A 27,218-nucleotide genomic window follows, 5' to 3' on the forward strand; every position below is an offset into this window, starting at 1 on the left:
ATTCGAAATTCAAATGTAATATTTTTTTATAATTAAGTGTAACAGTATTTATGGCCAGACTAAGTATATTATTTAATTCCTCGTAGGTATGCACTTTCGCAATATACATATTTTTTTAAATCGATTCAAAATTGATGATAATATAGGTAAACATTCGCAAAAAAGAGAAAATAATGCCTACATACGAACATAAAACCTCTTTCTTTTTAGAATTCCATTAAATAGGGTAATTATAATCAACATCAGCATCCTCCGAGAGCCAAAATCGACTTTAGAACAATTCCCACTCCATCATCACAAATCAGTATAGAAAAAAAATCACTTGATTATTTCAATTTTTTTTTTTTGCGTTTTCCCATGTAAGAAGTACAAGCAAAGATGTTTAGTAACGCAATGTTACAGAAAACGGGTTTCATCTGTAACATAATATTCTTCTAGAGATTCGACTCTAAAACGATTTTCAATGATATTATGTATAAATGTATATGAGTTACCCGGTATAAAAGGAATAAAATATAGTTTATCATACTCGGAGAGATTATCTAATTGTAATATAATATTTAAAATCGGTGAAGAACTTTTTGTGTTAAATCGTATCAACCAAAAATCTTATCTTTATAATATTACTTTATATTTATCAAAAGGTACATATAATTTATGCGTGCTTATAGAGTAGATTTATGATGAGTCCTATGTTCTATAGAGCAGAAATTACACTAGCATTTGTATTTTATAAATATTTCGTTCTAAATATATTATACAACATGGTGGTACATATATAGCCTTCGTCAATAAATGGGCTATCTAACACAGAGAGAATTCTTCAAATCGGACCAGTAGTTCCTGAGTTTAGTGCGTTCAAACAAACAAACAACTCTTCATTTTTATAATATTAGTATAGATAATAATTAAGTAAAATCGATATCGGTTTCTGGAAATAGTAGAATATTTTTCAATTCCTGCAATAGTGAGTTTTAAATTTCATTGGCCTGAGGCAAGTTGTCGGATTCGATACTTTAGGAAATTTGATGAAGGCTAGCTAGATGGGTATTCTATAACAGTATTCGCCGACGTATATCAGCGGATATATATCACGTTTATATCTATTCATTTTTTATAAATATATATCAATTGATGTTTTCCTGTCTAGAGAACTTAAATATTTAAAGATTAAAATTCACCCTGCCAACACGTTTCGCGACCGAAAAACTACAATTCAACATAATTTATATTGTTTCCTAAAATGGCGTCCTCATTTAAAGTTGGGGAAATTTCCTTTTACTAAACCAGCACGACTGACCTTGAATGATCACTTTTTTATAAATACAAATTAATATTAAAATTATTTGCATCCAGGCGACACATATCATTCACATCAAGCGTCCCACTAGCTCCATTGCCGACTATGACATAAAATAAAGTAGTTGATTTATCCCACAAACATAATAAGAATTTTCGGACAAATGATTAATTATTTAAGGTTTCATTAAGAAATGATTTCCCAAATAAACACTAATTCTTTCATTACTATTTTTAAGTAAACATACTACTACTAATGAATGACATATTTAAAAAAAAATCCTCTCACATTTTTAACTGTTTAATCAAATTACAAAATGAAATTAGCTTCTTTTGATTGTTTTATATTTATCCGATATGATAAAAAATTGGATTTTTTACGAACCCTGTTATATAATTATCATAAAGTATTCGGTGCCTAAAGATGAAGTTATTTACAGTAACCATCGCAAAAATATATGATAAATAGATATTAGAAAATTATGATTATATTAACAACAACGAAAAAAAAACGAATTACACAAGGATTGATGGTACATCAAATTTAAAAAAAAACGTTTTTGTTTTCAAAAAATTAAGAACTCGTTTGGCTCGAACTCCAACCTCTGGCTTAAATACATTCATGTGAACAATGAAAAATATGTAGAAATTGGCATTTCTTCCCCAACACCTTGCGGTGACGCCTATCCTACATATTAATTCGCTTCTACCGGTACACTCTCCATAGTTAGTTACATAGAATAGAATTGACGTTTAATTACATATGGCCTGATAGAAAAGCTCCCAATTACCCTTTGTCAGCCATTCGGTCGACATTTTCGTTGAAATTGGATTGGCTTGACCTCGAACATTCAAATTACGAAAACTAAATCCCAAGAGGCTTTTAAAAATAATGGACTCGAGGATATCAAGTTCTCATTCTTTTTGCATTTGCTCGACTTGGGCGACAACAGAAATAATATTAAAATAAAATAACAGATGAAATTGAAATTATTCATTTATATTTTCCTCAAAAAGTAATTGGCGTGTTATTCAATAGAGCTTGACAAAAACGTAGATATGGAAAAAGTATCCAATAAGACTGTTAAATAACAGTGATAATAGATTTTGCTAAACGACTCAAATGAAATATAAATAATTTCAGATTGATGCGTGAAGAAGAAAACAACATACTCCTGAATTTGTCCCGCGACGAGTTCCGAGAGTTCCGGACGCTGGTCATCGACATGGTGCTGGCGACTGACATGTCATTCCATTTCCAACAGCTGAAGAATATGCGATCACTGCTGTCTCTAGCCGAACCCACTGTGGATAAGTCGAAGGCTGTTTCGCTCGTGCTGCATTGCTGTGACATCTCCCATCCTGCAAAGGTATATTTCTTTTTACAATACCGGTTGCCACTTGAAATATAAGAAACGTTTTTGTATTTAGGGACTTCAAAATTTAAAAAACTATATATTTTACAAAACACTATTTCAATAATGAATTACCACATTAAGATACAATATCATATTACTCTGTACGTTAATATATTACTAAACCGAATAAATAGGATTTTTACTAGTCATTGACAGAATCCACTACCGTGCACACCAAAATTCTCAAAAAATTGATATATCTACAATTTTTTATTATTAAAACTACTTTGTTTCCACTTTACAGCGTTGGGATCTCCACCACCGATGGACGATGAGTCTACTCGATGAGTTCTTCCTCCAAGGAGACAAAGAAAGGGAACTGGGACTTCCCTTCAGTCCTCTTTGCGACAGAAACAACACTCTTGTAGCAGAATCACAGATCGGTTTCATAGATTTCATCGTTGAACCCAGCATGGGTGTGTGTGCGGATATGCTGGAATGCATTTTGGGGCCTCTCCATTCGAATACCAAGAATTCCACGAGTACTACCAACCAAGATCCTATTAATGAGGAGACCACAGGTTGGTTACTTTGGCATTTTTTAGCCAACCGATTCAAATTTGCAATTAGGATGTAGTAAATGTCGTAATATTGTAAAAGCATTCTTTAAGTCGATGGTATGGAGATTTTAAAATTAAAGATTTTAAATTTGTTTAATTGGAACTTTCCTGCTTTTCGTTAACGTTTAGTTTTTTAATATGTATTTAATTACAGTTGCTGAAGCCAATACTAAATTCAAGATAAAGAAGCCGTGGGTTGCCTGCCTCATGGACAACAAAAAGATTTGGAAGGAACAAGCGGCGAAAGGTGAACTGACCATAATGCGTATTTTAACTAAAACATATTTTGTTGACATTTGAACCAATACAAAGTTTACGAAAATAGCAATTTTTGCATTATCCACAGTGATAATATCCTTTTTAATTGGTTGTTTGATAATTCCATTTTAAACCCTGAAGGTTGCTGGAAGAATATAAGCGAAAAGTATCAAATATTTCAATAAAAGAGAAAGTCAAATAATTTGTTATCCCTTAACCTCCTGAAACCGTAAAAAACAAATAAGTAATCAATTATTTCTTACCTATTTATTGCATACTAAAAATGTATGTGTAAATGTTATAAATAATTCGTTTGTCGATTAATACATAATTTTATTTATTCCATCAGATGCTGAAGCGCGAGCCCGCCTAGAAGAAGATACGAACGGGACTCAATCACAGCAACCGGATGAATAATATTTAGCCACTTTTGTAAATAGCGTTAGGAATAGTTGTTACAACATGTTACATTCGCTGTTGAACAAGAAATAGGCTAGTTGTTCGCTTCACGCTAAATCGTTGTACTCGTACGTAAGTTTTGTCACAATGAACTATTTTTTGGCTTGAGTCATCTCAATTAAGTTATTTTGAATAGATATATTTTAGTTAAAACCATAAAAATTTAGGGATAGAACAGGAAAATGTTCCTGATTAAGTTATAAACTGAAAAACACAAAATAAAATTCGATTCGCTATATTTATAGTTCATTGTATTCAAAACAACTTAATGTAAGTTTAAAAGTTACATATTTATTGTATAAATTCTCTTTGGAAGACAACGTAGTGAGTTATATTCGATTAGATGATGTACTGCAGAGCGGTCATCGGTAGGTGTATTAAAAATTACCTATTACCTAGTTAATTTATTTATTTTATTTTACTGAAAATTTTAAATGCTTGACACATTTAAAAAGACAGATCTGTATGAGAATTAAATATTCTTGCCATAAATTATTTAAATAAAGGTTCAATTACGTTCCAACTTCAAAACATGTATTAAATTTACATTTTAGTATGGCAGTCGTATAATTACAATTGTATTATGATATTAATGTAAAGCTATACAGAAAATAATTCAGTTTTAATTATTAAATAATGAAGTCATGCATTTAAAATATTTAGCAAAATGTAAGCGTACCTAGCTTAGTAGATAGTACTTTTTCGTGCGAGCAGGCCTCGTGATAAATTTGTTTGTTTGTAGAAATTTATGTTGTTTATAAAAACAAATACGAAGCAATTTTATTTATTTATAAATTATTTACCTAGAAATATAGATGTAATCGTGATTTTCCTTTCGTAAATAGCTGTTTGACTACTGACGTTTTAACTGTTGACTGGTTTAATGTTCTATATGTATGATAAATAAAAAAATAAATTAATTACCTATATAAAGTTTATCTTAACGAATCATTAAGGAAATATTAGACATAGATACCTATATACTATTGTCATCAAAAACTACCTTCTTAAATGATCTTTCTTATGGCACCCTTAAGTAAAAAAAAATGTATAGTGTAAATTGTGTTTTGTTGGTGTAAATCTTGATAAGAGTACCTATAGGTGCTTCTTAAAACTTTTCTTGGATATTTATTGTGTAACCAAAGCACAAATGAACTGCAACAAAGACCGCACGAGGCAAACGTGTCTTAGGACTGGAAGATCGCATTAAACAAACTAAGTTAACTAATAAATTTACAAAATAAACTACATTTTTAATTATTTATCTATGGTGGTATTGATGGTGAGGTGTTATTACTCACAGCTGCTTTATTATTCTTAGAATTTTCAAACTAGTAATATTTTTACAATATTTTCCCGTCCTTTTGGTTTGTCACGTTTGGTCTATGACAGTTCATAACAACTTATACTTGTATGCAAAATTGCATCTCTCCTCTTATCTTAAAACGGTGCACAATATTCTGCAGAATAAATGTAAATATTATATAGCTATGCCCTTCTCTATAACTCGGGAGGGTTTTGAACCTCCATAACCAATCCCCTGGGTACGCACATTAGGTACCAATTGCACTATTGAAATCTAGAAGATTCAGAATAATCAGAGTAATAAATAAGCACATAGTTAAGAAGCACAAAAACAAGCCGAGAATTTTTTTAAATGCTTTCATTATTTTCGTATCAATACTAATATATCTCACCTATATCATAAGGCTATTGTATCATAAAATCGCTGGTATCGGAGCAAACTTTATATAAAATAATTAGAACTTTCTAACTTGAGAGTCTCTATTCTGTAATATAAATAATGATGTACTTAAATTAGAAAAATTAGTTAAATTAGTAACCTTATTCATATGATAAATACGCTTATTAATTTTAATGTTTCTGATTGGAACGGATGATACTCCTTGACCAATTCATTTTGTAAATTTTGATGTCTTAAATTCTAATTTAAACGGATAAATTATATTTATCGTTACAACCTTATCTGTATGTACCTACTTCCTATTGCTTTATATTACCAAGTAATGTATAAACGCTAAGCTTAAGTTAAGCTCAAATCCCAGTCATTTTCACATTTATTCGTTACTTACATCATAATTTTGAAAGAAATCATTAGAACGGATGAACAAAAACCGTCCTTCCTATATTAATATATTTTATTGGTAATTTGTCTTAGTTCGGTCCATGGAGAAAATTTTTTTATGATATACTCCATCACTTGGCATTCAACTCATTATGCCAAAAGCGATATTTTAGTATGGAAAATAAAGTTACTTTGTAACGGAACCCAATAAATAGAGAGGTATCACAAAACCTTTTCAATAAGTACCGAAATCAATAAATTAAATAAAAATCACATGTGTCCGAGATGAACGTACAAAAGAACCGTAAGTAATACATAAAAAGAAATATGCAGTTACCTTATCGTAATAAATCTTATTTTATTTTCTTAAAACTCCGAAGATACGTGGGACCACACCTTTAAATATCAAATCGAATCCATAATCACATAAAATTAGGTCCCTATATTTAATTCCAGGGATGGTAAGTATAGGATTAATCCAACTGGTGACGCTTAACGTAGACATTTATGATAAATCTTTTATATCTATTTATTAATCATAGTACTTACATATTGGAATGTATTATTGTATATCAGACTTAGTGTACTTAATAGATGATATAATATATGTACATTATAAGCGCCATTCTAATCGGGATATAGCTTTATAAAAATGTAGTTTTAGATTCAATAAAAATATATAACCCTACATACACTTTTGCTTACATTACTGCACTTATCCATAGAGCAATGGCTGATGAAAATGAAGCAATTTCTGTAAATACATTGATAGATACAATTATTGTGTTTAACTTATTGCTGATAGAGTCCTTGGTATATCTTTCACATAACAATTTTTTTTTATGTTGATACAGGCATTAATGTTTTAGCGCTAATATAAATACATCATTTCTGAAAATATCAACTACCTACCCATAACGGTTCATTAGATACAGCCGTACAGACAGATGTTCGGACAGACCTTGAGTATCGTGGACAAAACATTATATTTTTCGATGTACATAAGTGTGATGATTATAAAAAGCAAGGAAAATGTACAAATAGAATGATACACTAAAACTATACTGAAAGAAGCAAAAAAATGGCTATTCCTATTTTTATTGTATCTAAAACAAAACAGTAGTGGACTCTCATTGTATGGTTAAAAATGGGACAGTTACCTATTAGATAAATTATAATTTCGAATACAGCGAGTGACTCCACTCTAGCAGACATTCATGAATAATAAAAATACATAATTATATAGAAGAGACAAATGTTATTAATTTCCACATTTGTCTGTATAAAATTAGTTTGATAATTTAATATAAATTAGCTTGGACAATTCTTACAATATCCTATCTACCTCTGTTAGTTAAAAAATTATTGCCATGTTTTATTTAATTCAACATTAGTAAACAATCTATTATAAACGCCTGTGTAAAAAGAAAAAACTTCCCGATTGATTGTTTGAAATGTAAACACCGCTTCTAATAAATTGATGTCAAATACATATTTCTATTATTTTTAAGAACAAAAAAAAATCCTTAATACTTTAATACCTTATCCTACATACAACTTAAGAATTAATAAATAATTTATAATCTTTTTTGTAATTAATATTCCCTAGAAAGACGTTTTCAATCTTCCTAAAAAATATAAATTATCCTTCCTTATTTTTTGTGAAAAAGCCACATGATAAATGTACTTTTTTTATTCTTTTCTATGTATATAAGTAGAACACATCTATGTAAAAGGAAAAATGAAATAAAGAATTTCGTAGAACATTGTTTTATTTATTTCATACAGCATTTATTTACATTTTAAAGTAGGTACAAAATATAAGCACAGCCATTAACACTATAAAAAAACAGTTGCTAAAATGGATAAAATACAATTATTTCTCAATGCTTTAAAAACAATGTTAAAATATTTCTACAACTAGTAGCTGGCAAAAGACAACAATTTTACTTAAATGCAGGTGAATAAGGCAGAATATTTCCAAGCTCATTTAACTGTTACATATTACAGTATTCTTTATATTTACAAGAGGCCCACTAAGTTATCCTGAAAGTTTAACTTTCAAAATTAGTATTTTTTTTGTTTTATGTATTTTTAAACAGACTAAAAATAATTATATGTAGTGAATAGAAAAAAATTCCATTACTGCACTAGAAAAACATGGTCATTCGGTTACAAATAAAATTAAACCTTTATCCTCTCGTACCAAAGACTAATTGCAAGGTTCATGTAAAACTCAACTATTTTAATAATAATAGATTTTAAAAACTATAATATAATAGTGTATATTGAACAACTTGCATTCTAAATCACATACAATATTGCTGAGATTTTTTAAAATAATCTTAATGCACTCAAAATTTTGACGTTTAATTAAGTATATACTTATGGATTTTACCAAAGATGGTTATTTCTACAGCTAAAGATCTCACATCTGTTTTCTGTCTACTGCAAGATATTTTACCTGTTATAATGTCACCCTGTTTCACTTCTTTGGGGTCCTTGAAGAAGAATACAGTTTGTTTCCAATGAGTAGCTGTTTTGTGAGGGCCAGTTGTAAATGAGACACTTTCAGGTAAGTCAAAGAAAGTATCAAAATATCCTACGAGAGATGTCAAATAGCCATCCTTTGTTATGGGCAGTCTGAACTCAGACTCAAAGTTCATTACATCAATTGTACATGTATAGATATCAATTTCCTTAACTACGCAAGGTTCAGACAAAATGCATTCTTGTGACACTACATCTATGGTAGCTTCTCGCACGACTTCAGATTTCATACAGTTCATTTTATACCCATATACATCAGACCAGTACTCTATCAATCTCTTGTGTGTATCCACATCACCATTTGCTGTAAGACTGATTGTACATCTATTTGGTAACAATAGTCCTCCAGGATTCAAACAGTGATTTCTTGCATAAATAACACTATCCAACATACCCTCGAATAGAAGAAAATACCCCATCCACTCTGAAACTATGATGTCTACCTTTTCACCTAACTTTGTATCTTCTAGCCTTCCCTTCACAGTTTGTATTACATTGTCAAGCTTGTTTTCCCTAATGATGTCCATAGCATGGTAAATAACATCTGATTGGTCAAGTGCATAGACCTTTTTAGCACCAGCCGTTGCTGCAAACATTGATAGGATGCCAGTGCCGCACCCTAAGTCTAATACTACTTTATCTCTAAATGTATCCTTATTATTAAGTATTGCATCTCTATAACTCTCAGTGCGCACCTTGTCAGACAACATCTCATAATGAATACCAAAATGAGCATAACTACTGAAGTATCCTTCATCACTTTCTAGAGGAACTTTTGATACACAGTCTACAACACCCTCATCACCAATCTTGCTAAGTGGCCCACTTTCAACTAGTGTTTTCATTGATTGTTGCATTTTATTCATGTCTTCTTTAGCCATATGAAGGTGTGTTTGGCTCTCTTTCAGCTGCTCTGTCAGTGTTTGTATTGTCCGTTGCAATTCAATAAAATGTGCTTGAGATAAAGTTACTAGTCCATTTTCGACATTTGCGTGGTATGATTTAGGAGAACTAGGCTTATCTGCCAAGGAATCGAAATCGAACATTAGCCATTCGTGATTTTCAACTGGTTTCAAATATCTTTCGTGGTCCCACAAAGGTTTATCGGCAGACATTATGTCTTGTGGACTTGATTTGTGAGTGTGGATGTAATTAATTAGCTTGATATAAGAATAACAATCCATATTAAATTTTACTTTTAATTCACTCAATTTAAATCCATGTTCTGTTTCGCAGTGAGTAACGGCTTCATCGATCGATGGGAGAGCATGTGTACAAAATAAACACGTTACCGATGCATTATTGGTTTCCATTTCTTGCCACTCATCGTCTTCAAAATGTTCCTCATCAGAACTGAGGTCCGGTACATCTGCCATCGCTTCTATGGTGAATATTATAAACAGAAAAGTAATTTATAAAATTCGCAATTCGACAACTATCAAAACCATGTGGTAAATATAATTGACAAATGACATTACAGATTAATTGTTTTTCAACTTTGACAGTGACAATTATACGAACGTTTAATATTAATCCATTTTATTTTCAATCTACTCAAATGACATTAAAATCATTATAGTTCTTGCAAACAATACTTAAGAAATGAAACCATAATGAAGGATGATGCTTGTGAAAGAGAAGTTGTTTTTTTTTGTTGTAATTATGAACATACACGAAAAAGTTATGCATTTGAATTTTAAAGTTTAAGCACTGGCCACCCAATTTGGCGCCATTTTCAAAGTATTTATTGTCATGGGAACCACGAGCACAAACAATTCAGAATAATTATTTAGAAAAAGAGAAAATGAAACTGAAAATTTCTACATTTAAAGAGCCTAAGCACGTAGGCGTGGTAACTTGTGTGTGTTGGAATAATACTGAAGACGTTTTTTCCTGCGGGTAATTTTTATTGGAGAATAAGTAATCTATTACATAAAAAAAAGTGTTTGCTTCATCATTACATTTATTTCAGAGATGACCACAAATTATTGAAATGGAGTCTTGTAAACAACGAATGTATGACGATTTCAACGTTCCCCGAGGATTTTTATCCGACTTGTATGAATTTATTCCCAAAAATAAACCCAAGTGGGGGAAAACAGCAGCATGATGTGATTTTAATCTCGACTGCTGATGGAAAGTGAGTTTTAGACGACTTTCAAATTCAATCAGCTTGACAATAATAGTCATATGGTAATGTGTTACCGCTCATTTGCAGATTTCACATTGTAAATCACAATGGCCGCATAGAAAAAAGTGTGATCGCTCATCAAGGTGCCTGTTTAACTGCTCAGTGGAGTCCAGATGGCGCTGGATTGCTTACAAGTTAGTTTCTCATATTTAAATAGAACGAATTTGAAGTGCTTTAGCCTTATATTTTTGTCTACATTAATATCTCTAATTGTATTGTACTGTTATTTCAGTACCTATACCTAATAATCCTCGTAACGAGTATTCAGGTGTCAAATCAGTGCATTTATTTTTGCATTCAAAAGTCGCAAATATATTCTATAACTAGCTGTAACCCGCGTCGTCACTCGCGTTGTACCCGGGTAACAAGCCTTCTGCTGATCTGTCTCTGTACCATATTTCACATAGATACGATCATTTTTCGCGTTAAAGAGTAGCAAACATCCATACATCCATCCATCAATCATCATACTTAAAAACTTCCGCTTTTATTATATTAGTGAAATAATGAACTGCATAGCTATTTATCGTTGTCAGACGGACACAGTATAATGTGACTGTAACGATAAAACTGCGTCTTATTATTTAACATGCTTGTTAATTAGTCTTTGTCTTCTCCCGTAACCTATTCTACCTTCAATCCTTTCATGCAACGCAGGTGGTGAAGATGGTATGGTAAAAGTCTGGTCTAGGAATGGTCTCCTACGTTCGAGTATCGTACAGTCAGATATACCGTGCTACAGCGCCCTATGGAGTCCGGATTGTGGCTCCATACTATATACGAAGGGAAGTTATTTGGTGATCAAACATTTGCACTCGAATACGAAAGTCACTACGGTAAATACAGTTAGAATATGTAATCGATGTTTAATTAAAAATAATATTATATTTTTAAACTAACCCCCAATTTGTAAAAAAAAAAACGCTTCACGCCTCTTTCTAAGGTCGGTCATTTCATTTATGTTTTAATTCAAATGATTTAATTCATCTCATTTAATCATCTGTTTTCAGTGGAAAGCCCACGAAGGCCTTATTCTTGCTATAGCTTGGAATGCCAATAACAATCTTATAATATCTGGAGGTGAAGATGGATACTCAAAGGTTTGTTATATATTGTCTTGCCTATATGGATTATTGTCTTCATTTTTTTATTGTTTAATAGGGCAGCGCTTGACCACAATCTCGCTTGATGGTAAGCTGAGATGTGGTCTAGGCTGTAACGCGCTTCCCTAGAAGGTACCTGTTCACTCTACTCTTGAAGACCTCCAGATTGTACTCGTCGGGGAACATGTTACAATACATAGTTTATACAATGTTTAAACAATACATAGTTTTCCTTTTTGGCCTCGACGTAACGTAAAAAAAAATTAATTGATTTTTTTTATTTGTGTAGTTGGAACATTTATTTTTTTTTTATGAAAAACATCCAAATATTCCCAAAAAACGTACTATTTTATCTACTGTTAATTTTAGGTTATATATCGCTTTATAATGGGACGTGTGACTGCAATATTCTATTGACAGTTTACATAATATGACAATTTATGAATTGTTTCAGATTTGGGACGTGTTCGGTCAGCAAATATCAGTGAGCGTTAAGCATGACCAACCGTTGACTAGCGTCAGTTGGTCACCCGCTGGGGATATGTTCGTGATTGGTAGCTTCAATTTGATAAGACTTTGCAATGCTAATGGGGTGAGTGGTCAATATATGAATTACATACTTTTCTTTACTTTTTTCACATGTATCTTACATGTAGTCAAAAGATAACCTTCAAGGATTTCCTGATCTTTTGTATGGATACGATAAAAATCAGAGAAACGAATCTGTAATTTCTGCAATTATCTTGAATAAATAATCATACTACATATAAGTTAGTGCTTCTGGTGTTTTCTATTGTTTACTCATATTAGTTCAGATAAATCCCATAAATTTGTTTTATTTTTATTGTCCCTAAATTAACCTTCTACGAGAACTAAAAGTAAATGATTTTGCATAAAATAAATACATATATTATACATTACTAGTGGTCCCATTGCCTGGACCGTCCCATCACGGGCAGCGTTTACAGCATCGCTTGGTCCTCTGACGGCACGCAGTTGGCCGCAGCCTGTGCCAATGGGCATGTACTATTTGCTCATATTATTGACAGGTAACATCACTCTAAAGGTTTATTCTTTGGATTAATAGAAGGAGCTTAAGAATTTAGGAATTTTTAATTTAAGTAAGTAGAATATCATATGGTCAGAAATCTAGACCAAACATTTCAAGCATTTTACATCTGTTTCAGTAATAGATAGTACACAAGTAAATAGTATTACGTTATTTAGTCAGATCATCTCACTTACCAGAATGAAACATTAGTTGTTGGTTTAACCAACGATCGAAGAAGGAGCAATTGCAGTGTTCCAGAATTAGTAAGATAAAGAAATCCAAACATAGTAAGAAAAGCTTTTTAGGTTAGATCTCAAAATCGACTCTATTAAACTTCCAGAGAATACACAATGAAGAACTACGCGTGCACTCAAACTGGGAGAAAGGTAGTGGCCATTAAAGACATAGTCACAGATCAAAGTGACCAATTGGATTACCCGGATCGCGTGATACAGATAGCCCTTGGCTTCAATCACCTGGTGATAGCAACAGTGAAGCAGTGTTTTATTCATAAGTTGACCTCCTGGAATACACCAGTGACATTCGATCTCAAGGAAGGCACGATAAACATGATTTTGCTGGCTGAAAGGTTTTTATTATTGGTATTTATATCTGTTTTTAATCATGAAAAAAATTTGAATGGATATATTATGATGTTGTATTCATTCATTATGAAATCTCCAAAGGCTTATTCTAAACAATTTTACTATTGGTATGTAAAATGATGAAACACTAAGTTTACAATAATTAACTTCCGATAGTAGTATGATTTTATTCGATTAATCTCTTTCCACATAAACTTTTCTTTCCGACTACCAGATATATAATAAAATACTTTAAATCTTACAAATTGCCTCCTTGTAACTAATTCTTAATCTTCTTCTATCGTGTTAAATTTGAACAGCAAGATCCTTTCTGGCCATTTAAGGTGCATCTGCGTGATAGAACGCGCTGGTGTCTCGGTATACAGCTATATGGGTCGTCTTCTGGCGAGTCCACGGATATCCCGGCCAGAAACTTTGGGACGGGCCACCGTGTCCCTGGGCCCGGATAGCCTGGCCGTCATCGACCAGACTGATCGGAAATGTAATGTTCCCAACAAGTTTGATATAATTATAATTGTGCTAAGTTTCGTTGTGATATAAATTGGTGTGATTGATGGAATGTTTGCAATACCAGTATAGAAAATAATGTAGAAAACAGTGAAGTCTAATGAAGCAGATGCTTAAATAACCTAATCTTAATACATTTAAGTTACGTGTCACGTTGTTTGTCCGCGATGGACTACTCCACCGATTTTAATCGAATTTGCACACCATATCCAGTTTGATCAAACTTATAAGATAGGACAGTTTATATTATTTTGATTATGATAAATTACTACCCAGCCGTAACCGGGCAGGAGCAATGCATTAGGGGCATGCAACAAGTGTAATATATAATACAGATGTGGAAATAAAACTATTATTAGTTACTATCTACTTTAAACTCGTAGTTTCCCATAGTTGCGTCCTACAAACACATGAAATGTGCAGTCAACACAAAAGTCAATGAAGATATATATATTTCCGTATATTTCATCCAAACACCATACCTACTCGACAAAATGAATTGTATAACGATTATCAGGAACATGTTCTTATTGAGACATTTTCAAAATTTGAACCTTCAGCGTTCTATGCTGACCGTACCACCAAATGTCACTATTCTCCTTTAAGCGATCCACGTGTTCGATCTCCCCACCGGGCTCATAGTGCGCAGTTCCACGGACAGCACGATCACGAAATTGGCCCACAAGATGACCGTATCGTGTGTCGCGCTCAGCCAGACCGGGCCGTTGGGCGAGCGGCAACTAGCGCTGTTGGACTACAATCGGGATCTGTACGTGGTCACCGTTAAGGAGGCCAAGCCGAAGTTTCATAAGCTGGGTGAGGTGTGAAAAGAATGTTCAGTGCTCTGCATTCACGAAAAAATTGATTAAAACTAAATTTATTTAAACTTATACCGGTCTAAAGTGTTTTTTTTTTATGTCATAGTCGGCAAGGAGCTGTTGGGTAGCCTGATGGTAAGCGCTACCACCGCCCATGGACATTTGGAAAGGTGTAAGGTCGAATGCAGACCTTACGCCTCTTCAAATGGATTGCCAACTGCAAAATGGAAAGGGATTAGGAAAAGATTGAAGAGAGGAGTAAAGGAAAGGACTGGGAAAGATAAAGAAGAGAATATGGGCCTCCGGCTCCCCCACTCACCGAACGAAACATAGCAGTATGCTATTTCACGCCGGTCTTCTGTGGGGGTGTGGTACTTCCCCGTTGCGAGCTGGCCTAATTCGTGCCAAGCATGCTCGACTACCACATAGAAAAAGTGTACGGACTACAAAATCGTTACGCAATATAACTAAGTGTTATTAATAGTTTTACTTCTTCAAGAAACCTGTTTTAAACCAAGCCAGCATTTGGTATATCTACGTTCAGTAATTCAAGAATGATTTATATTAATTCGATACAGAAGGAAAATGATGTTTTTAATCACATTTTTAATTAGGTTCTTTAAAGACTTTTCTAATATCCAGGTCCTCAAGTCCTCAGCATAAGTTGGAGTACAGAGACGGAATTGTTAGTGGGTTTGCGGGCAAATTCAGTGGTGGCGTGGTGTTGCCCTCGCGCCGCCACTCAACCTGATTGGCTCGCTCTCACCACTGTTAGCAAGGATGTCAGGTATACAATATACTTCGGGAAGATGAGAATGTTGCTACCAAAAATATAGAAAGTCCATAAGGGTGCGGGTAGAACCATTCTTAGAAACGATTTAAGGATGCTTTTGAAGAGGATATTTTTTTAATGCAATCGTAATTTTTTTAGTTAAAAACACATACCTTATATTTTATGGAAAAACTGCCATCGATTCCAGGTGTAGACGACTAGTACTACGAGTCTCGGTCGAGTACGAATTTATTATCAGCTATCACGTACTTGTTTTTTTTTTAAATAAAACGATGATTGTAACTGCTACTATCTTTATCACGAACATACATCGCGTTCACTTCTTTTTGTATGATTTGATCCAGTTAATTGTTATTACCCCTATTAATGGCGAAAAACTCGATGTTATGTTTAAATTTTCCAGTGACTTGGGCAGAAATCCGAGTATAGTGAACATAGACGACGGCGCGGTGTGCGTGCGCCGCGGGAACGGCTCGATGTTGCGCGCTTCGCTCGCTTCGTTCCCGGAGAAGTTGCTCAAACACGTCGCCGCGAACACTTGGGACGCTGCAGTGCAAGTGAGTAAACAAACAAACAATAAACATTAATTAATTTTCCGAAAAATATTATGAATTATATACATAAGGAAATATTATATGTACTGTACGTTCGTTCCAGCTCCGTCCAAATATCAAGATTTCTATTTTATCACAAGGGAGCATTTAATCAGAATAAAACGTATCCTTCCACCCAGGTCAGCTCATATCCTGTCTGTATACCAAATTTTATCAATATCCGTTCAGTAATTTCAGCGTGATTGATGGATAAACATCCAAACAAACAAACTTTCACATTTATGATATTATTGTGATGAACAAGTCGATAGGCTCAAAGAAATGGATCTGCCTGAAAAAATATCTGGGAACACAGAAATGGCCCAGTTATTCCCATACATCTATCAAGGTTATCATTATGGTAACCATGTTACCTACAACTCATAGTATCATTTCATAAATATAAGAAAAATGTATGTAACTAAATTGGATGCCTTAGATGAAGGGTAGTGTATTGCTCAAAAAACAATAAATAACATAATATTACGGTTATCCTTTCCGAGTCGCCGATACATTACAAAAACCTTCAAAAGAACTTTACCTGCACCTATAGTAATTGATAAATTGACAACGTCCGAATTTTCAATTCATAAATTAGCTTTACTGTATCCTTTCACCAATTACTTGGAAGACTTTGGAATAATGTAAACTACATTTTCTTCGGTACTCACTAAGAATTCGTTTAAAATTTTTTATTATCTTACAGCTATGCAGGACAGTAGAAGACGAAACGTTGTGGGCATGTCTAGCAGTATTGGCATGGCAACACAACCAACTTGCGGTGGCTGAAGAAGCTTTTGCATTAATACGTCAATACCATCAAGTCTGTTATATTCAACATCTAAGGGTAAATTATTTGCATTCTTAAGTAATTATTATTAATGTATTATAATAGGTATATTCTTCATATATTTTATTTTAAATTTATGACTTGAATTTTTTTAACTTCTAAGACTGACCATAAGCTTAATTTCTTTCAGAATACTATTCCAGAGAAGTTATCTGTTAGTGAAGTAATGTCAGCGTCGTGAGCTATTTGTATACTCTTAAATAAAAATATTGTCTTATAACTTATGTAATTTTTCTTCACCACAATCTTAAAGTTCCTGCTCTAAGCACAAGGGAAGCCAATAAGCGTCATGTATCAATAACACAACAAATTTGAATTTCGAGCTTATAGTTTGTACCTATGTAGTCTATGGTTTCTACCAAACTTTGTTACTATTGGCCACAAGTTCTCAGCTCACGGACACAATCACATAAATAAAATAACCTCAATTGTCAGTGGCGCTGTCAGAGCTGTGTGAGGTGGTTGTGTGTATCGTTTGCGCGGCAAGCGCAATACAGAATACTATCGTATTATGAAAATGTATATTTCTGACTTTAATCACTGAAAAGTATCGTTAAAAACCAATAGTGATTATAATTTCATAATAAAATACTCATTATAGCGTCTGTCCCACTTAAACAACGTAAACTGTGATTTACGAAAGAAAGTTTTTTTACTTATCGTGTTTCGTGTCTAATGGCGAAAGATGCGTGTCTCAAACGGGAATTTAGTGTTGTTTGTGAGCATATTATTTTGCGTCAACGGTCTTAATAATGAAGTGACCAGTGAACACTCGTTGGAGTTAACACAGTCTTTGAACCTGGCCCGGCAGGAGTTGATACAGGAGATATGCAACCGATTTCCCTTCAGGTTTACGCTCAACGATTTGCCACCAAATCAGTTGGAGCACATTTTGATAGACGACGAACACAAGCTCCTATACTGCTATGTGCCTAAGGTGAGGTGGTCAAGGTGAACAAGTATTTTCGAATTAGCGTCTGTATTTTTTATGTTCATAAACTTGGTGTTGATAAATGAGCATTCATGTAGAATCGCACAAGTTAACTTTTTGAAGTTATTTGATTTTATTATACCTAACAAACTAATTTCCCCCGAATGTATACAATGTATTATAAATATCGTTAGTTTGGTGTTTATGATAATAACGTCATTAGGTCACTATTTAAAATATTTATTTTTAATCAGAACTTATGCAAACTTTTCAAAAAGTTTAATTTTTTTTTAATTCATTCAGGTTGCATGTACAAATTGGAAAAGAATATTAATGATATTGGGTGGGAAATGGAATGATACAGATGTACTGGCCATTCCTGGAAATTTAGCACATAGTGCCGGAATGTTCCGGAACCTCAGTTCAGCATCAAAGGAGGAAAGGGACCACATGCTGGAGAACTATCATAAGATGATTATAGTACGGAATCCATTTGAAAGATTGTTATCTGCATATAGGAATAAATTAGAAGGAGATACACCCAGCGCTAAATACTTTCAGGTTAGTATAGATTCCTTAAAATTCTACATGTAAATGTATTTTAACGTCATAAGCATAAAGAATAATGAGCAATTTATACAAAGTACTCAATTACTTTTAAGAATGTATATGCACATGTTAAAGGAGTATTATTTTATACTTAATAACATAACTGAAGTATCAGAAAAATCTCTCTATATTTTTGACTAGCAAAATTTTCTCAGAGTATCAACATGGAAAACATCAAATCACAACTTAATTAACAAATGACATGTTTTATAAATATCATTGAATCGATTATATTACACTGACCTTGTTTTTGGTTGCTTCAATCAACAATAATTATACTTGATAATGTCTCCAACATTTATTAGCTGTTGAAAAAATCTATTTATGTTGCCAGTATCACTCGTATGAGATTGCTGTTCCAATAACAATATTTATCATTAAAAATGTATTGAATGTTGTATGAGGCTTTTATTGAAATTATATTATATTTCATTAAAAATATTTCTATTCTTATTTCTAAATAAATCTTTACATACATAATATAATACCTACTAAAAATTCAATAGCAACCTAATATTTTTAGTCATAAATTTAAGAGCATATACCATAATAAAATCCTAATGATTAATTATTTGTATAAAGTCACATGCCAATCAAGGCTTAAAATGATTTTGTAATTCAGCATTAACATTGCTTTAGTCAAGGAAATACTGTCATAATGGACTATGTATAATTAGTATGCATATTTATAAGTATGCAATTAATATGTACATCAGAGATAAATATTGAATTAACAAATGTTCCTTGTTCTTAAGAATTATTGTCTAATAGGGTACTGTTTTCATATATTATTGTGATAAGTATTAGTATATGAGCGATTTTCACTGTAACAGTAATATGAAAAAATCCATCTTAGAATCTAAAAGCATTATATTATAATCTTTTTAAGTACATACAAATATAAAAGTATGGTAATATAATCATTAGTATAATAACATTGTCTTATATATTTTTACTATTCATAAAAAAAATTCTCACGACCATAACATAACGATAATTACTAAAAGCAACTTTGTTTGCGATGTTGATTCCCGGTTGGGACGCACAAAAAAAAAACGTCTCGGTCTGGCAGGACGCAGAAGGCTGATCACCTACTTGTCCATAAAAAAATTCGATCAGTGAAACAGATGTATATCATCCGCCCCATACCCAAGTACGGGACTTCACATTTACATACAAGTTCAATCAGATAATTGGTTCATCCATTTTAAAGATTTCTAGAATAAACACCGAGTAAAGTTCTAATAATTATCGTCTTATTTTCAGTACATTATTACAGTTAATAAGTACGACAATAGCATAGAGACAGACTTTATATTGACTATTGAAACATAAACTTCAATCACACTATTTTGTACTGTAGTACTCAAAAACAATGACGTTCGTCGCACAAATGTGTTTATTGCTCGTAATTTTATCCATGCATACTGGTGCTAAAGCATCGTCACGATTCACAGCGTCTATAAATCAAGTTTATTGGGTACTATTTATCGCTCTATTTAATCATAAAGCATTTTTTTTTCACTTTACACCTTTTAATACAAGTTTCACCAAATTAAACTATTTTTATTTTTTATTAAGTAGATAAATTATTAGTTTTGCATAAAAGATTTTTGTAATACTATGGTCCGTATCTCGGTATAATCAATATGCTATGTTTGCCACAAGCATGTCTTCCAAAAGGAGTGCTAATAATGAAATAAAAGCATATTTGAATTTAGAAATTAAAAACTTTTCAACGGATTTTAAACGAAAAAATTTTTTAATTTCTAAATGTATAATACTCGCGTGAAACCAAACACAAGAAAATACTACATATTTGAATTTCAAAAATTAACGATCCAATAAAACTAAAAAAAATAAATTATGGCCAGGATCGCGTCGGCAAGCGCATCATCAGGGCGTTCCGAGAAAACCCCAGCAACGAGTCCCTCGAGCACGGTCATGACGTCACGTTCCGGGAGTTCGCGCTGTTCCTAACGAATAAGTCCGGTGATCTCGCCGATGTGGTGAACAATGAGCACTGGCAACCCATCACCAACCTCTGTCACCCGTGCCTCATCAAGTACACTTTAGTTGGTGAGTGAAATTATTTATGTATTACAAAAAAATTTTCAACCGACTTCAAAAACATGAGGAGTTATCAATTCGACTGTATTTTTTTTTGTTACCTCGATAACTTGTTACTGGGTAAACCGATTTTTATGATTCTTTATTTATTTGAAAGCTGATGCCTGCCACGTGGTCCCTTTGTGGAAAATTTGAAGGCGGTTCTTTTTATTTTAAATAATAATACAAGTTGAGATGTATTTTTTTTTTGGTTAAACGTTAATCACAGGAAGAACGGGTTCGAATCCCAAATTTATTTTTATGTTTGTTCTTGAGTATACGTAGTTTCTGTGAGCATATGTGTGTGTGTGTGTGTGTGTGGCTATCCTACTAATATTATAAATACGAAAGTTTGTAAGGATGTATGTGTGTGTGTGTGTGTGTGGCTTTTATAATAATCGTGTAAATAATGGCATTAATTATCGCTAACTGGAGATCTTTTCTGAATAGGCATTATTTAAAGAAATAATACATATTACATATTTAATATGCGAATGGAAAAAACGTATAATGAGAAATACCTCATTATACGCTCCTTGAATAAAATAATAATAAATAAAACAATAGTCAAAAGTGTCTAATACCCTATCTTTTAAGTTGGATCAAACTGCACATGGCAATGTCAATCAGTCCGTCTCGGACAAAATGACACGTAATTTTTATATATTAAACTATATGTTGCTTTCGCTATCTGTAAATTCGTCGTTAAGATAAAAGGAGCTTCGTTTGTGCATTTGTTTTAACTTTGAAATTCGATACGTTGATATAATTCTTTCACGACCTAATTCATGTTTCGACCAAAACCATAACGTGTTTTAAAATACATCCATATAACTTATTCGATTACTCTTAATAAATTTAATTTATGTATTCTTATTAATATAGTTTTTTTCACTTATCTTCCAAGTTTCGTCGAAGTTTATCGAAAAAACACAAATAAGAAGAGAAAGAGTTTAACTTGATGTTATTTTTAAGAACATAGCGGATACTATCTGTCTGGTTTTGTAAGATGAATGTGAAATGCCGCATGTCTTGTGTTAATTGTCGTTGTTTAAATGCTTGACTGAAACGAAATAAAAAAATAATAGTAATGTGTTTGTTGGAATTGTGCTAAAACGAATGCATTGAGGCGCTTTTGCAGATTTTTAGGAATTTTTCATGATTTTATAATGTTATAGCCTTCACACTATCTAAATCTTAAATCATACGTAATTTGAAAACAGTGTTATTTTTTTTAACAAAAGAATTATAAATTCAAGGAAATCTATTGGCCTCTATGCATATAATATCCGTAATACGATTTTTTTTAATAATGAATATAGTGTTTAAAACCATCTGAGGTCGATTTTATACGTAATTTATTACAAGTAGATATAAATTTATCATTTTTAAGAAAAAGCAACCGCCTTCAAATAGGCAGAACTAGACAAATTTAAATGGGATTACTCGGAAGGCACCGGTTTCAAACGAAAATAAGGAACATTAGAAGGTCCGGCTAGTCGAAAGTTATGAGATGATAAAGTCAAAAACACGGACTGGACTTCGGACTGACAACCTCCAAATTTAAAGTAGTCAGTTGTAAATTTAAAATCCTACTTCCTACGAATATTATAAATGCAAAAGTTTATAAGGATGTGTGTGTGTTTGTTGCTCTTTCACGCAAAAACTGCTGAACCGATTGCAATGAAATTTGCTTCGTAGACAGCTGGACAACTGGAATAACATATAGGGAACTTTTTGTCCCGATATTCCTACGGGATACGGACTTACGTGGGTGAAACCGCGGGGCGCAGCTAGTGTTATATAAAAAATAAAAATATTATTCTACATACACTATTAAAACAATTCTAAAAACATGATTATTACATAATGAGTAAATGTATTATATATTTTCAATGTGGTATCAGATATATGGTTTTCAATAATATAATTTGCATTTGATTCCAGCGAATGCATCTAGCGGTACAGTATTTTACCGTTACCTATCATATATTTAATGATTAAACAAGTTTTTGATGAAAATAAATAAATATAATAGAATAAATACACTATGTATTGGAATACTGCGTAATTTATATGTTAAATACTTTACAATATTCAACATCAAATAAATTATATTGAACTTACGAGTCGAGTATAATTAATTAATTCCAATCTTCGATATTTGTATGAGGTCTAAATATTTATATCTGATAGTTATATAGGTTGCCTATATAGGGCAACGTTCGTTTATTTTATATTTGTACCAACAATCCGTGCTTCCAATAAAACGCAACAATTGGCTGCTGTTACACAATTTACTACAAAATAATACGATAAATTACCTGCATTTGACCTATATGCAAATTCCTTGTGAATGAATCATTGACATACTATCTTTACTGTAGTGTCTAGAACAGTTCTGTAAATTAATGCCTATTGTTTGAACTAGTTTAGCTGATTTTCCATCCGACCAACTTTAAAAAAGGAGGATGTTTCGAAAAGTATTCCCATGACCAATTTAATATTTACTCATTTTCAAATTGATGCCAGCATGCTCTTTTTTATACCTAAAATAGAACAAAAACCTATGTTAATTGTAAATATATTAAGTTAATTAGTTCAGCGAAATAAATAATAAACTCAATTGCACATGGAATAAGAATCAAAACAAGCATAGGCGTCTCGTTAAATTAATTAACCCATATGTTAACAATGGACGGATTCTCTTGAGGTCATACGACTTGCTTTTGGATATAAAGCAGTCTGAGATTTTATCAGATTCACAATGACACAGTGTTCTGTGAATGGGAAAGTATTGACCTTCGCTTTGCAGTTGGATGTTTAGGCGTCAGCGAATAGTGGGCTGACGTTAGATAATTCTATAAAGATGTATATATTGAATAGGAACGTGATGCTTTGAGTTATGTATAGTTTTCGATAAGGGCTTTATTTCTATTTTAAATGCACATGTATGTCGTTTCATATTGAATTTGATTTCATAAAAAACCTCCCCGCTCCTCATTACGGTGGCATCTGTGGTGGTTATCTGAGTAGTACATTTTTTAACAACTATATTGAACATTTAGATATGATTAAATATGATCGCTAGCCTGCAGCGTTACGTTTAACTTAATTATGGAGCATCGTGAAATTGTGGATATTTATCCAACAACAAACATGGACCTGCAACTTAGAAACCACATAAGAAAAATTCTATCTAGATCATATCTTCTACAATTCACATGATGATGTTTTCGCCTCTATTTGATTTCTCTTCAAAAAAGCCCTCCGCATTGCGAAGCGCCCCTTATGCTCCTTTTGCATACTTTGATCGTTAAAGTTAGTTTGAAAAACGTTCATTAAAAACATATGTTGATGGTTTTATTTAAGCACTTTTGCATACTCCATATTCTAAATTTGGCCTAGTGATTTTGGTGTAAAAGTAACTACTTACTGACTAATAAAATATCTTTTTGATATACATGTTCCCAAAAAGAAGTGGCCACCACAAGGCGACAACAAGAAACAGTTCGAATAAAACTATATTAGTTTAATGGCCTGAATAAGTTAATTGTATTTTATCGGATTTAAACCCAATTCAATAATTTATTAATTGCATTCAATTCGTACTACATATTTAATATGTCGTTTCGCACACTCGCCCGAGCATAGTAACATTTCACGGGTCGTATATACTTGCATATATTTATGATTGTATTATATATTTCATATTTGAATCAATGCATTTCAATGAAAATTTTTCATTTCCAAGTACGCGTATTTTATAAAATAATACTCGCATATAACCAAATATAAAAATACGTACGTATATATATATCAATTGATGTCTAATCATTTAGAGTAATTAATACATCAAATGTGCGTTTATATATTTAATCGTGTCACTTATTTATATAACCTTATGTACGTGTATGTTACGTAACTAAGCACTGCAATAAGTATCGCAAGCTATAAGGGGATTACAATTTGATTAGGTGCATGAACTCCAATCGCGAGGAATCAATCGGTTTGTGATTATTATGTAATGGCTAGGTTAAGGCCAGTGTCGGAATGGTTGTGCTATCTAGGTCTTAGCACGTTCAATATGCATCGTGATTTGTGTTTCTGGTTGTTCTTTTAAGAAGATAATTATAGTGAATATGTATAAGAGTATATAATATATAAAATTGTGAATATATGAAACGAGTAAGTGACAAGCTTTCAAGTTGTAGGTTTGAAATTTTTTGTACTTAAATCGATTCTTCCATATCAATTGATATGGAAGTTAGATTCCGTGGAGCCGTAGAGATTAGAGGGACAAATGCGAACGTGTGTTTGTCTCTGTTTTACGTTGCAACGGAACGATTTTATGATATTTTTTTTTGCCCGATATAGACAATTTTTTTACCGTGATGATCTTATAACTATGGCAATTTTCTTTGGCAAAGCAGGTAAATCCTACTTATGTATACTAAGATAAATGAGATATTAAAAAAATGTATGGTGAATTTTTTTTTTTTTGAAATTACTACCCATTTCTCGTTTGACCTACTATGTTAACTAACCAGCTTTAGAGATTTATTAATCATTGAGTGGTATCTTTAAATAACTTACGCTTAATTTTTTTTAACCTCTGTCGTAAAAAAGGGGTGTAAAAAGGTGAAATCGATGTGTGTGTGTCTGTCTGTAAAATAATAGTTCATAAACGAATGGACTAATTTCGATGCGACTTTTTTATCAAATGAAAGGGATTGACTAGTAAAATATATCAAATTGAAGATGAAAATACAACATGGTTTTTTTATTATATATAATTACGGAAGTTTGTTCGGTTGTCACATTAGTGTGGACGTCATCGATGTTTTTGTCACATTATTGTATCGCGTTATTTCCGAAAAATAGGTGTGCTTTGCGTCACCCCATAATGTCGTCATATTATTTGTCAGCTTATACTTATTCTCGATAAATATTTATTGCCACGATAAGCGTAATCTAAAACTTGAAACACGTTCCGAAAACTATCAATAGGCACACTTGCAACGCTTATAGGCAATAATCGATAATATTGTTAAGCCCACTGATATTATAAAAACAATAAAATGTATAGACATAAATTATTTTATTGTCAATGTAAATGAGAGATCAAATATCACACAATATATCATATCTTTCCTCATAGATTGTAGGCCTCAATTTTGAATAATCGTCATGACATCTTCTATGCAACCTTGCGATACAGGAAGAGATTTAAATTCAAAAACCATATAGATACATAACATATCAATAAAATTATAAATTAATCATTATTATTATTTATGTGATGATATTTACATAAATGTTAATATGCGATTTTTCTTTTTAAATTATTTTATTTCATACTTGTAATTTTCATTTATTGTATGCCCCTTTCCTAATTTTGTAAAAGCATCACTTTAAAATATTATCATATATATTAAATGCGAGTTTTCCTTTTATACACATCTCAGGGGAATTCTCAAGTATTTATTATTAAGCTTGCTATCTTTAGAGGTCAGTGGGTTCATAATGTAAAATTATCAATTTTTATCACGTGGGTTCATTTACGCAGACTATCGATAAAATTCATAGATAAAGAATACTGTCGATGCCTTTTACCTCTATAATTTTGTTATAAATATGTTTATGGATGCACGATGGTAGCGTACAGAATGTTACAAGGAAACAAATATACTAATTATGTGCTTATGTTTATAGTACTTTTTTAAAGAAGCAATCGCTTTTTATGAATTTTCACTTTATAAACATCGTCTGATAGATCCTAAAAAAGTAGGTTAGATTAGGGTTTATAAGCTAAGCTAAGGTAATCTTTAAAAGTTAGGTTGCGGTTTCACACATGACTTCGTTTGGAAGTTGCATGCTGGGTAATTAGTCTACACTAAACCGTAAAAAATAAAACTTTGAAAAAATAAAAATAAATTTAATTTTTAGTTTTATAGCATTGAAATGCTTTATAAATTAGAAATTTTGAAAGAATAGAAAAAATTTGATCACGAGGCAGGATTCGAACCTGCGTATCTTGCCTAACCGTAGCAACGCCTAGCCTCTCGGCCACCCGTGATCCTGCCACAGTAATCGAATTTCTTCTATTCTCTCGGTTTCATGTGCCTAAGGGGCACCCCACGCCATCTATTGAGATGATTAAGAACCATCACAACCAATACGAAACATTATTTCAATGATTACAATATTGTATCGATGGAACGCGGCCTTTGTTAAATTTAATTTTTAGTTTTATAGCATTGAAATGCTTTATAAAACAATTTCTAATTTATAAAGCATTTCAATGCTATAAAACTAAAAATTAAATTTATATTTATAAACAAAATTTCTAAAATAAAAATAGTTTAAAAAAACTAAAAAACACGCTTTTCAAGCACATCAAACTAAAAACTATAAAATAATTTTTA

The 27,218-nt window shown here is 32.2% G+C and overlaps 4 protein-coding genes across 8 annotated transcripts in view; 3 read left to right on the top strand and 1 right to left on the bottom strand.

Moving 5' to 3' along the window:
* Positions 1 to 7,552, top strand: part of LOC119828197 (calcium/calmodulin-dependent 3',5'-cyclic nucleotide phosphodiesterase 1) — a 129,970-nt gene extending 122,418 nt beyond the window's left edge. For all 4 annotated transcript variants that reach the window (XM_038350301.1, XM_038350309.1, XM_038350317.1 and 1 more), the window contains 4 exons: positions 2,444 to 2,669; positions 2,962 to 3,238; positions 3,432 to 3,524; positions 3,885 to 7,552. In XM_038350301.1, coding sequence (XP_038206229.1) covers positions 2,444 to 2,669; positions 2,962 to 3,238; positions 3,432 to 3,524; positions 3,885 to 3,952 — 664 coding nt within the window. In that variant the 3' untranslated portion in view covers positions 3,953 to 7,552. The remainder of the gene's footprint in view (positions 1 to 2,443; positions 2,670 to 2,961; positions 3,239 to 3,431; positions 3,525 to 3,884) is intronic.
* A 288-nt stretch (positions 7,553 to 7,840) lies between these two features.
* Positions 7,841 to 10,073, bottom strand: LOC119839937 (protein arginine N-methyltransferase 1). The gene has a single exon (XM_038366397.1). It carries the CDS (start codon positions 10,004 to 10,006, stop codon positions 8,450 to 8,452), a length of 1,557 nt encoding a protein of 518 aa, XP_038222325.1. The 5' UTR covers positions 10,007 to 10,073; the 3' UTR covers positions 7,841 to 8,449.
* Positions 10,074 to 10,396: 323 nt separating this feature from the next.
* LOC119839924 (intraflagellar transport protein 80 homolog) lies at positions 10,397 to 17,361 on the top strand. Of its 2 annotated transcripts, XM_038366376.1 has the most exons (14): positions 10,397 to 10,529; positions 10,603 to 10,770; positions 10,849 to 10,955; positions 11,479 to 11,657; positions 11,832 to 11,921; positions 12,379 to 12,516; positions 12,849 to 12,973; positions 13,316 to 13,564; positions 13,904 to 14,061; positions 14,694 to 14,903; positions 15,548 to 15,692; positions 16,102 to 16,255; positions 16,998 to 17,138; positions 17,272 to 17,361. In XM_038366376.1, the coding sequence occupies exons 1-14, from the start codon at positions 10,435 to 10,437 to the stop codon at positions 17,320 to 17,322; spliced, it is 2,010 nt and encodes a 669-aa protein (XP_038222304.1). In that variant the 5' UTR covers positions 10,397 to 10,434; the 3' UTR covers positions 17,323 to 17,361. The 2 variants fall into 2 exon arrangements, with proteins under 2 accessions (XP_038222304.1, XP_038222313.1); XM_038366385.1 differs by lacking the exons at positions 10,397 to 10,529; positions 10,603 to 10,770; positions 10,849 to 10,955 and adding an exon at positions 11,037 to 11,182.
* Positions 17,362 to 17,556: 195 nt separating this feature from the next.
* LOC119839948 (carbohydrate sulfotransferase 11) overlaps positions 17,557 to 27,218 on the top strand; it is a 19,462-nt gene continuing 9,800 nt past the window's right edge. Inside the window, exons 1-3 of the mRNA XM_038366407.1 lie at positions 17,557 to 18,078; positions 18,376 to 18,633; positions 20,556 to 20,760. Of these exons, the coding sequence (XP_038222335.1) occupies positions 17,827 to 18,078; positions 18,376 to 18,633; positions 20,556 to 20,760 (715 nt within the window). The 5' untranslated portion in view covers positions 17,557 to 17,826. The remainder of the gene's footprint in view (positions 18,079 to 18,375; positions 18,634 to 20,555; positions 20,761 to 27,218) is intronic.

Source organism: Zerene cesonia, chromosome 1 (assembly GCF_012273895.1).
Source record: "Zerene cesonia ecotype Mississippi chromosome 1, Zerene_cesonia_1.1, whole genome shotgun sequence".
Taxonomy (NCBI): domain Eukaryota; kingdom Metazoa; phylum Arthropoda; class Insecta; order Lepidoptera; family Pieridae; genus Zerene; species Zerene cesonia.

Excerpts from the sequence above, each read along its gene's own strand:
- LOC119839937 (XM_038366397.1), bottom strand. The coding sequence starts at position 10,006 with ATGGCAGATGTACCGGACCTCAGTTCTGATGAGGAACATTTTGAAGAC.
- LOC119839924 (XM_038366376.1), top strand. The coding sequence starts at position 10,435 with ATGAAACTGAAAATTTCTACATTTAAAGAGCCTAAGCACGTAGGCGTG. Across the intron at positions 10,530-10,602 it reads GAAGACGTTTTTTCCTGCGG|AGATGACCACAAATTATTGA; the intron begins GTAATTTTTATT and ends CATTTATTTCAG. Across the intron at positions 12,517-12,848 it reads GACTTTGCAATGCTAATGGG|TGGTCCCATTGCCTGGACCG; the intron begins GTGAGTGGTCAA and ends ATACATTACTAG.